At 41.1% G+C, this 10737-nt stretch overlaps 2 protein-coding genes across 3 annotated transcripts in view; one reads left to right on the forward strand and one right to left on the reverse strand.

The window, feature by feature from the left end:
• LIAS (lipoic acid synthetase) overlaps nucleotides 1-6816 on the reverse strand; it is a 19883-nt gene extending 13067 nt beyond the window's left edge. Inside the window, exons 1-6 of one of the 2 annotated variants that reach the window (XM_017527257.2) lie at nucleotides 6643-6811; nucleotides 5377-5549; nucleotides 4368-4461; nucleotides 3057-3137; nucleotides 549-705; nucleotides 410-467 (exon numbers count right to left, since the gene is read on the reverse strand). In XM_017527257.2, the coding sequence (XP_017382746.1) occupies nucleotides 410-467; nucleotides 549-705; nucleotides 3057-3137; nucleotides 4368-4461; nucleotides 5377-5549; nucleotides 6643-6687 (608 nt within the window). In that variant the 5' untranslated portion in view covers nucleotides 6688-6811. Of the gene's footprint in view, nucleotides 1-409; nucleotides 468-548; nucleotides 706-3056; nucleotides 3138-4367; nucleotides 4462-5376; nucleotides 5550-6642 lie in introns of both variants that reach the window. The other variant, XM_037738000.1, reaches the window with a different exon arrangement.
• Nucleotides 6817-6854: 38 nt separating this feature from the next.
• Nucleotides 6855-10737, forward strand: part of RPL9 (ribosomal protein L9) — a 5699-nt gene continuing 1816 nt past the window's right edge. The window contains exons 1-5 of the mRNA XM_017527259.2: nucleotides 6855-6920; nucleotides 7381-7427; nucleotides 7507-7622; nucleotides 8139-8234; nucleotides 9172-9411. Of these exons, the coding sequence (XP_017382748.2) occupies nucleotides 7382-7427; nucleotides 7507-7622; nucleotides 8139-8234; nucleotides 9172-9411 (498 nt within the window). The 5' untranslated portion in view covers nucleotides 6855-6920; nucleotide 7381. The remainder of the gene's footprint in view (nucleotides 6921-7380; nucleotides 7428-7506; nucleotides 7623-8138; nucleotides 8235-9171; nucleotides 9412-10737) is intronic.

Below are 10737 nucleotides of genomic sequence, written 5' to 3' on the forward strand. Positions count from 1 at the left end.
TGTTGACCAGGATGGTCTCGATCTCTTGACCTCGTGATCCACCCGCCTCAGCCTCCCAAAGTGCTGGGATTACAGGCGTGAGCCACCGCGCCCGGCACAGGTTTATACTTTTTATAGAAAATTATTCAAAGTTTAGACTAATGCTCTAATATGAGGGAGGGATCCTATGGGCTAAAGGTCTATGAATAAGTTCATGAGTCCCTAAAATTCTCTGCAAATATGTATCTGTACATACAAATATGCTTTTTCCAAAGAAATGTGTACATAATTTGCAGTGGATTATCAGGAAAGTATGAAACTCCTCAAAAAGTGAATAATCCCTGCTTCCAGGTAAAGAACTTAGATAAACTGAACTCATATGGGTCCAAAAAGGTCCTTAAATTACATAAACAAATGCAAATATAAGTACCTTTCCTTTAAATATGATACAGTTTTTGCAAAGTGTTCAGCTCCCCCATCGGGCATATCTAGAAAGAAAAGAAACCACTGCTCAAGATGATGTTACCATTTAGAGCCAATTTCTGGTAGAGGCCATGATGACAACTAACCATCTCGATCCACAGATGTCAGGACAACATAATCCAGACCCCATTCTGCAATTGCCTTTGCAGTATTGTAGGGCTCACTGGCATCCAGTGGAGGAGGATTTCTTGCAGTCTTAACAGAACAAAATCTGCAACCTCTTGTACATGTGTCACCCATCAACTAGAATAGAAAGGTTACAGTTTGAATCAGATGACCCTCAAGGACATAATATTGAGAGAATAAAGCAAGCTGCAAGGGATACATACAGTTTGGTTCTGTTATAAGAAATCTGAAACATTCAAAACTAAATTAATAGTCAAGGAACACAAATATATGTGATAAAACTAAAAAGAAAGGAAAATAAACTCAGCAATAAGAATAGTGTTCAGCAAAGAAAAAAGGGGATGGGATCAAGAAAGGACACAAAATTTAAATTTAAAAATGAAGCTGAGTGCAGTGGCTTGTTCCTATAATCCCAGCTACTCTGGGGGCTGAGGTGGGAGGATTGTTAAGAGTTTGAGACTCGCATGGGCAACACAGTGAGACCCTGTCTCTAAAAATATTTTTAAAAATTAGCTGGGTGTAGTGGCATGTACCTGTGGCCTCAGCTACTCAGGGAGGCTAAGATGGGGGAATCACTAGGAGTTCAAGGCTACAGTGAGCTATGATTACATCAAAATGGAAACATAATGAAAAATGGGATTTTAATATACAGTTTAGGGGGTACAGAGGGGGATTCAAAGATAATGCTAATGTTTTAATCTCACACTAGAGGTATGAGGATGTCTGTTGTGTTATTCTTTATAGCTTACACAGTTTATAAGATACTATTTTTTTTTTTTTTTTTGGAAATAGGGTCTTGCTTTGTAGTCTAGGCTGGGATGCTGTGGTATGATCATGGCTTACTACAGCCTCAACCTCCTGGGCTCAAGTGATACTCCCATCTCAGTCTCCCCAGTAGTTGGGTATACAGGCAAGTGCTACCATGCCCAGCTAATTTTTAAAAACATTTTTTTTGTATGGACAGGGTTTTACCATGTTGCCCAGCTGGTCTCAAACTCGTGGGTTCAAATGGTCTGCCTTGTGGTGGGGAGATCCCATAAGCGCAGAGGCAGGAACAAAAGGCCTCAGCCTATTTCCATATAAATAATTAAAAAGAAAGTAACTAGAAATATAACTGTAGTAGTTATTAGCTATTCATATGGGATCTTAGTTATTCATAGATGATCTTAATTCTTTTACTAATGCCTCTCAGGTCAGAAGTGTGAACCTGGGGTGACAGTGTGAAATAAATCACACTAAGGCAAGATACCGTAAGCCCTCTGTCACGCCCGCATAAGGGCTGCTGGAGGGCACCTCGGCTATGCGGCAGCGCCAGCGCTGTGAAAGCACCCACTGTTTAGCCAGCTAGGGAAGGAGATGTCCAAAATGGCTGAGACATCTCCTTCTTGGGGAAGTTTGGAGAAAACTCTGCTTCTCCAAGCTCTTGTGGTAAGGCCTGACGGCTGTCAGGCAGACCCACAGACATCCGGGGGCTTAACTGTCTCTGTGTGGTGCTGTGCTTCAGTGGTCACGTTCCATGTCTACTCTCATGTTCTGCTTCTGCACCTGGTTCCTTTTGTCTTAGAAAAGATAATCAGTAATAGTAGCATAAATCTTAGTGTTTTAGTTCTTTCTTGATAAATACGGAAACAGTGCTGATGCATTATGCTCCTTACCTCACTTCGGGTGCCAGAAATTCCTGAGCCCCTACCTGAATGACACGTGATGTACTTGAACCTATCACTGCCACGCCCTATCTACCTGGCCCTCAGTCTCCGACCACCAAGACCATGCCCTACCTACCCTGTCCCCAGATTTGCAACTCAATAAAAGTGAGAGTGTCCTGGCTTTTGGGGCCACTGCTCATCTCCACGATTTGGGTAGCAGTGGACCCCTGGGCCCAAATTCTCTTTGATCTATCTCTGTCTCGTGTCTTTTATTTCTACAATTTCTTGTCTCCGCACCAGCTGGGAGCAGCTCACAGAACCCTGCAGGGCTGGACCCTACACTGCCTGCCCTGACCTCCTAAAATGCTGGGATTACAGACATGAGCCATAGTACCTGGCCTATAAAGATACTTTTGTATCTACTCAGTAATCAAAATATTTAACTAACAGATCAATGTGCAGGTCTCTATGGAAGTGAAAACAGAAAGCACAGCCCTCTCTTGTTGAATAGATGAAAGGAAAAACACATAAAAAGCTAAGCAATCATGAACAATGTTTCCAAAAATTGATAGGAGAGATATCTTAAAGCAGCACATGATTAACTCATATAGATGAAAGAACCAATAATAGATTTATTCAGAGAAGAGTGAGATCACAATAGGTTGAATTATTCCATCAGGTTTTTTTCTTCATATTTTTCATAAATTCAAACATAATATAAAATCTGACCAGAGATTCATAATGCACATTTCTAGGAAGAAGACACAAAATATTCCCTTTCAGTTTCTAGACTGAAGCTGTAGAGGTTGAGGCTGGCCTTACCATGATCGTGGCTGTGGCGGTGGCATATTTTCCACCTCCCCAACACTCTCCAATATTGGGACATCGAGCTTCCTCACATACCTGTATGCAAAAGGAAATGGAACACCATTAGGCTGACAAAATCCACCCACTGAACAATTGGTGACCTTGATTAGACATTTCAAACTGCTCATAGTTTACAACATATTTTTGAAGACATCCGCTATTTAAAAATCCTGTTACAAACAACTGCGCTGGCTCATGCCTGTAATTCCAGCACTTTGGGAGGCTGAGGCGGGAGGACTGCTTGAGCCTAGGAGTCTGGAACCAGTTTGGGCAACATAGTCAAATCCTGTCTCTACAAAAAAACAAAAAGCCAGGAGTGGCGGTGTGCACCTATACTCCCAGGTATTCAGAAGACTAAGGCGGGAGGATCACTTGAGCCTGGGAGGTTGTTGAAAAAGGTTGTTAAACTGCCAAACTCTATATTAAGATTAGAGCATGGTGAACATGTCCTATAAAGGTATATACTCCCTTATACAATTAGTTACATAAGAATGGAGAGACTTGAATTTTTATTTTTTTTTTTAAGATGGAGTCTTGCTCTGTTGTCCAGGCTGGAGTGCAGTGGTGTGATCTCGGCTCACTACAACCTCTGCCTCCCCAGCTCACATGATTCTCTTGCCTCAGCCTTCTGAGTAGCTGGAAGTATAGGTGCACAAATTTTCAATTACCTTTCTCCTTTCTGAGTAGCTGGGACTACAGGCTCATGCCACCACGCCCAGGTGATTTTTTTGTATTTTTAGTAGAGACTCGATTTTGTTGTGTTGGCCAGGCTGATCTTGAACTCCTAACCTCAGGTGATCCACCCGCCTCGGCCTCCTGAAGTGTTGGGATTACAGGTGTGAGCCACCATACCCGGCCAAAATCCCATTTTTAAATTAAAAACTTTATGAATGTATATACTTCATATGTGCAAATAAAAAAATCTGAAAGAATATATACTGAACAGTTAAGGAGATTGGTTTATATATGGCATTGTGTATGTGACATACTTCACATTTAATTTTATATTCTTTCCAATGAAACATGTATCTAATTTGCCATATAAAACAAACAAACAAAGCCTTGTTTCCAAACTTGTAGGGCAAAAAATCTTTTTGTTTCCAGGAAAAATGATTTTGAATATATTTCCATTCCTGGTTGTAATGTATCACTGAACATATTTACTTTCTTTGCTATTATTTATATATTATTAATAATTTTTAAGCTACATAAATGTAGAAACATGGCTTTTGGTTAAGGCGGATAGTTTACACTTCGATAACTTACTGTATGGAGATTTAAATTCCGCAAAGTATTTTTCAGTTTATTGTAATTTTTCCCCATGGGAATCTCTGTCTTTAGCCATGGAGGTAGTCTTAACCTAAGAAAAGCCAAACATAACTATCTATTAACAAATATGCTGCCAAACAATTACACAGCTTAGAAGTTAATTTCCTCTATTACGATTCCTAGTTAATAATTTTTTCCATAATCTTAGAATAACTCTTACAATTTCTGTCATAGGAGTAAGAACACAGACTCAAATTTAGCCTTGCTCAAACTACTTTAGAAAACACCAACAATGGAGTCTAACAAGGCACCAGGCTCATGTCTACCTTTTTTGCAAAGGCAGAGTTACACTATTCTAATAAAAGAATGAGTAAGTTTTAAAATATCTCATCCCTCATGAATGATACTGCCAAAAAGTACTGTATTTGTTTAGAGTAAGGAACGATCACAACTATGCACTGTCTGCTCTACATTCTAGATTTTACGGTGGTTACTCAACAGAAAAAAGACCTAAAATTTGGAGTGGAGACTGTATCTCCTTGGTCTTCCATGACTCTATCTACTTGTGATATAGAAGTAGCTGGATTAAGTTATCTCTCAACACAAGGTACCCTCTACAAAAATTCCACCATTCTTGTAAATTAAGGCAAGGTATCCACAGGTGATATGTAAATTGACTAGGAGAAGCACAAGTTAGATCATAAACACCTAGTAATCCAGCTCCAACAGACTAGTAGCAAGGCAATAATCTTTAAAGAAGTTAGATGCTGGGTAGAAAATGAGGAGATGACAGTGTAAGATGGTAAGGGTTCAGAGAAAAGAGAAAGATTCTAACAATTTCATCTACTTACCTGTTCTATCTAGTTCTGTTATCACATCTTTCTAATGACTTTTAGCTAAATTTAACAAGTCTGATATTAAAAATAGATTCTAGGGCTGGGTTATATCTGAAAATAATGCACAATAAAGGAACGAGACATTACAATTATCTCAAATTTTCAATTACCTTTCTCCTTTCTGGCGTTTTAGGTTTCCTTTATATTCATCCCAGGTGCTCTTGTCTGCAAGATCACCAGATACAAAATCTTGAAGGTCTGGTCCATTTTGTAAAAGTTCCTTTTTTTCATCTGGCAAGGAACTTAACAGTCTGACTGGGCTGCATAAATATCTCCCAAATACCTAAAGAAAGAGTCATTATGACATTCATTTAGCGGAGTCCGGAATAATTTCATTTTAACCCATCATGACACCTAAAAGGAAGAGTAAAGCCAAAAAGTCATTCAGAAATTATGTCAAACTAGGAGCTCTAGTAGCCTAGGGGGTTAGAATATAATACAAAAGAAAACTGAAGGAACCAAACCTAAAACAGGAGTTGAGTGTTTACTACTGAGTTTAGAATAGATTTGGAAATCTCTGGAACTATCTAACGTATATCGCATTTTCATGTACTCCACCTACCAGGAACTAGATGTTTGTCTTTCAACAAGATTGAACGGCAATAACTGAAGAAGGTGCCACAGTGTAAAATTTTTCTAGTCCTGACTTGAATCAGGGACGTTTAAAGTGAAGTGTGTAGTAAGTCTCTATAGCTTTGAGAACAAGTGTAAGTATTGAAACGTGGAGGTTAATAATGCCCAGTTGGTTTCAGAAAACTGGAAGGGGGAAAACCAAGCCTAACGTTTTTTACTTTCTAGGTTACATTATTTCTGTGTTTGAACATGGCAGTCATAAGCATAAGAAATCATGGTATTCGGCTTTTACATCAGAACACAAAAGTGCATGAGAGAGCCAAAACACTACAAAATCCACGAGTCTGCATATGCAACGCAAAAGAACCTTCAACAATTCAAAGAGTGCCTGTTAGGGTGTTGCACGATTGCTACTGCACTTCTCCATGTCTACAGCTAAAGCCTAGAGGACAAGTTTGTGTTCTCTGCGGCTAGAGTGTCTTATACACATTAAGAGTCCAATACATAATAGCTATGTGGGATGCTTACTGCAGTGCTCCATAAATATTAGGTACAAATCACTCTAAGCAGAAAATAAGTCCTCAGTGCAGGCCCAGAAAGACTTTCAAACATATCGATGCCAGAGACTCTGTATCATGGGACTGGCGGGAGAATTAAATGAGATTACACGAAAAACGTTTAAAACTGCCGTTGGCTAAAAGTAAATGCTCAGTAAAAGCACTGGCCTTTATTATCGGGCGTAGGCGCTCTGAAGGAATAGGATCCCCCACCCCACGCCCAAACCCGCTTGCCCCGCCGCTCACCCGGAGCCCCAGGGTGCGGGTGGCATCTCTGCAGCGTAGAGACATTTCCTTTACAGGACTAGCGCAGAGGAAGGGTTGACGGATAGCTAACTGCAGGGAAAAGACAGGTCGAAAATACGTCGCTCCATTTATGACAAAGAGTCGAGCTGCTCCACGATTGGCTGCTTTAGCCTTACGTAACGTCGCGTACTCATGACGCAATACGCAGGCCCCTCCCCTTACGGGATACAAGTACGTGATGAGGAAAGGCGTTCCTTCTTTGCTGCGTTTACTGCGAGGTGAGGTTGTTTCTGTGCTCTGGGGGCATTGGGAATCCGAACCCATCTGCTCTGGGAAAGTCTGCGGCGCGGCTCCGACTCTCGGACCCGTTATCTGGTTTGTCCCCCACCTCGGCAAGCGCCATATGAGCCTGGCGGCGCCGGATGCAAGTCCTATTCTGGGCTTTTTGGCCTATTCCTGCCCCTCAGCCTTGTCGGGATGGCGCCGCCCAAATAGGACTTGCAGGGTTGGGCTGAGCGGCACTTCCCCCGCTGGTTCTCGTAACGCTCGCTTCGGGGCTGCTCCTTACAGCCCGGGACGCACTGGGGCCGGCTATCGGTTCCCTGTCCTATATCCTCCCCGGCACTTAGTCCGGCAGTCTCCGGTAGGAGTGGATCTCTGCTAGGAGTGGATCTCTGCTGTGTAGTTTGGTGGAAAACAGGCCTTACGTCGGCCTCACCCCCAGTGTTTGTATTTCAGAATGAAGACCATTCTCAGCAATCAGACTGTCGACATTCCAGAAAATGGTATGAGACTTGATGTCTTTTTACATCTTTACTAGACGTTTCAAGCCTTGTGTGATCTGACTAGTGTGTTCTCTTCTAGTCGACATTACTCTGAAGGGACGCACAGTTCTCGTGAAGGGCCCCAGAGGAACCCTGCGGAGGGACTTCAATCACATCAATGTAGAACTCAGTCTTCTTGGAAAGAAAAAAAAGAGGGTGAGGTTTTTTTCTTTCTTCTGATAATTCAGTTGCTTGTTTGGAAGGTGGTTTATAACAGTATCACATTTGGTTGCTTTAACAATTTTCGAATTGAGGTTCAGTGCTTTATTTAGTTTTAAATGTCCAGAATAGCAGCCAGTTTTGCGTTAGTGAAACTGAAAAACCAGATTCTGAACAGCGGATTATATGAAGCTCAAATGTAGTAGGGGTCATCAGTGGCACGTCTTAATGGTGTTAGAAACTTGGCGTGTTTTCCTCGTGATTGCTTTGCCGCAATCTTAGGAACTGGCAGTAGGTCTTTTAAACCTGATTTAATTTTCCAGAAGGGAAGTTTGTCGCAACTTGTACAAAGTTTAACTGTTGGGAGGATTTATAGGTGGTTGGATTTTTCCGGTTGAAAACCATGTGCTTTGATTAGGGTTAATTCTAGAATCTTAAAGTAATTCCGTAAGTGGTATGCTCTCTTTTAAGCCTACACATTTCTGGAAAGAATAATTTTTTGTTTTATTACAGCTCCGGGTTGACAAATGGTGGGGTAACCGAAAGGAACTTGCTACCGTTCGGACTATTTGTAGTCATGTACAGAACATGATCAAGGGTGTTACGCTGGTAAGCTGATGGATCAGACTGCCTTGTTTTGGAAAGGGAGGCTTCTCACCTGTGTTTTATTTATATAGCATAAGTGTTTATTTCAGAGAATGGGTAATGCATTTTGTCTGGTGTAATGCACGACCTCTAGAACTTAGCAAAAATAGGCATCTCTGGGTCTTTAAGATTAAGTGATACAGCTGAGAGTAAAGACCAGATAGGTACAACATATTTGGCTTTTTGTTCTGTTTTTTGAAATCAAGGCTGCGGTCTCACTATTTTTAAACAGGAAATCTGCAGTTGCAGTACAGAGGACAGGCTTTGATTACTAGTCGACAATCAGATCTCACTATCAGGACCCCTTGCTGGGATAGAAAAAAATGTAGTTTCTGAGTGTTCTCTCTGTTGCTGTAAATGTATGTCACTCTTCTTTCCAGCCCACCGTTTCTCCCCTCAGGATAAAAAGTTCATGCTGAAATGGTTTTCTTTGCATTATGCCTTCTGGAGTGCACCTGATAATGGCAACCTGTACATCTATTATAAATCTGTTAAGGTTCCCCATCTACCCTTGCTCCCAGACTAAGTTCCGTGAAGGCAGGGGGGCTGTCTTTGGCTTTAGCCTCAATTCTTGGCATGTGGTGTACCTTAGTAACTCAGTAAGTGTTAGTCTAATGTCGCTTTGGGGTTCTTATTAAAAGAAGTTAGCATTGTTTACTGGGGGCATACGGGATAGTGAAATAAATGCCTCCGTAAGGAACTTGACAGTCCACTGAATAGAACAGTGTTTGTAAGGCTTGGTTCAGGTGACAATTGTTGGAAAATCTTGACAGTGAGTGTTACATTTTAAAATAAGTATAATCATAGAAAATTTAAAAACTATTAAAAAATACTCCTCAGCGGGGTGGGGGTGGAAAAAAATACTCCTCAGCATTGCTAATAGCTTATTTATTTAACATAGGGCTTCCGTTACAAGATGAGGTCTGTGTATGCTCACTTCCCCATCAACGTCGTTATCCAGGAAAATGGGTCTCTTGTTGAAATCCGAAATTTCTTAGGTGAAAAATACATCCGCAGGGTTCGAATGAGACCAGGTATGTGCATACCCTCAGATGGAATTGAAACATTTTCCTTCATATTTTTTTCTCCTCCTCCATTTCCAGCCTCCTTCATACTTCCATTGGCTGGTGTTCTGTGTTTGCTTTGAGTAAAACCGTATTTTAGAATTGTCTCTTGATTATGCTTACAACTGTTGGTACTGTTTGGGGGTTTATATTATTATATTGATTACAATTACAGAAAGTTGATACACTGGAGTAGTTTGCAGTGGTGGTTGTGTTTCATTGGCAAATGAGATCTTAAAGACTTGATTTACAAAAGGTGTATATAATGGTGTGTATTTATGGAGCGCAACGTGATGTTTCAATACATGTATATTCTGTGGAATGACCAAATCGGGCTAATTAACATATCCATAACTCCACTTCTTCATGGTAAGAACCTTTAAAATCTAAAGAAAACCACATGAATAATGGTTAATAGCTTAGCTTCAGTTTCAGCTCTCACTATCCATATTGGGCAGATCATCTCTCTGTAGCTTAAAATTGTAAACATCTTTGATTAAATGAGTTAAAGTCAAAAAACATAACAGTACACACGTAGTAACTAGTAAACACTGTAGATTTAAAAATTTTTACAGTTTAGTGCTTTTTTATTTGAGGCATGGTCTTGCTCTGTTGCCCAGGCTGGAGTGCAATGGCTTGATCTCAGCTCACTGCAGCTTCCACCTCCTGTGTGCAGGTGTTTCTCCCACCTCAGCCTCCCCACTAGCTGGGACTGTAGGTGCAAATTTTTTGTTAGAGGCAGGGTCTTTTTTTGTTTTAAATAAGGGGTTTCACCATGTTGGTCAGGCTGGTCTTGAACTCCCGACCTCAGGTGATCCGCCCGCCTTGGCCTCCAAAGTGCTTGGATTACAGGCATGAGCCACCACGCCCGGCAGAGGCAGGGTCTTGCTATGTTGTCCAGGCTGGTCTGATACTTGTAGGCTCAAGCAGTTCTTCCACCTTGGCCTTTTAAGGTGCACCTGGTTCAGCCTCTTGATGCATTTTTGTTCCATTGGGATGGGGAGGGGTGAGAAGGGAGATTATTAGTATCAAATTAATGGCACTCCCAAAAATAATGCTATGATACTAGCTATGCTCAGCAACATTTAATGAGAACCCGTATGTAAAAATAAACTAATACTTGGTTCAAAGCTTTGTCCAACTAAATCCTGCTATTTGAATATCTTAATTGAATCACCAAAGGAGTAACCACTATGGGACTGTGAATTATTCAAGTAGGAACACAAATAAAACTATGGTACAGCTAAGGCAGGTGCTGTAAAACCAAAATCTTTTTTTTTTTTTTTTTTTGAGACGGAGTTTCACTCTTGTTACCTAGGCTGGAGTGCAATGGCACGATCTCGGCTCACCGCAACCTCCGCCTCCTGAGTTCAGGCAATTCTCCTGCCTCAGCCTCCTGAGTA

This window comes from Cebus imitator, unplaced genomic scaffold, assembly GCF_001604975.1.
Source record: "Cebus imitator isolate Cc_AM_T3 unplaced genomic scaffold, Cebus_imitator-1.0 Scaffold47, whole genome shotgun sequence".
In the NCBI taxonomy this organism is placed as follows: domain Eukaryota; kingdom Metazoa; phylum Chordata; class Mammalia; order Primates; family Cebidae; genus Cebus; species Cebus imitator.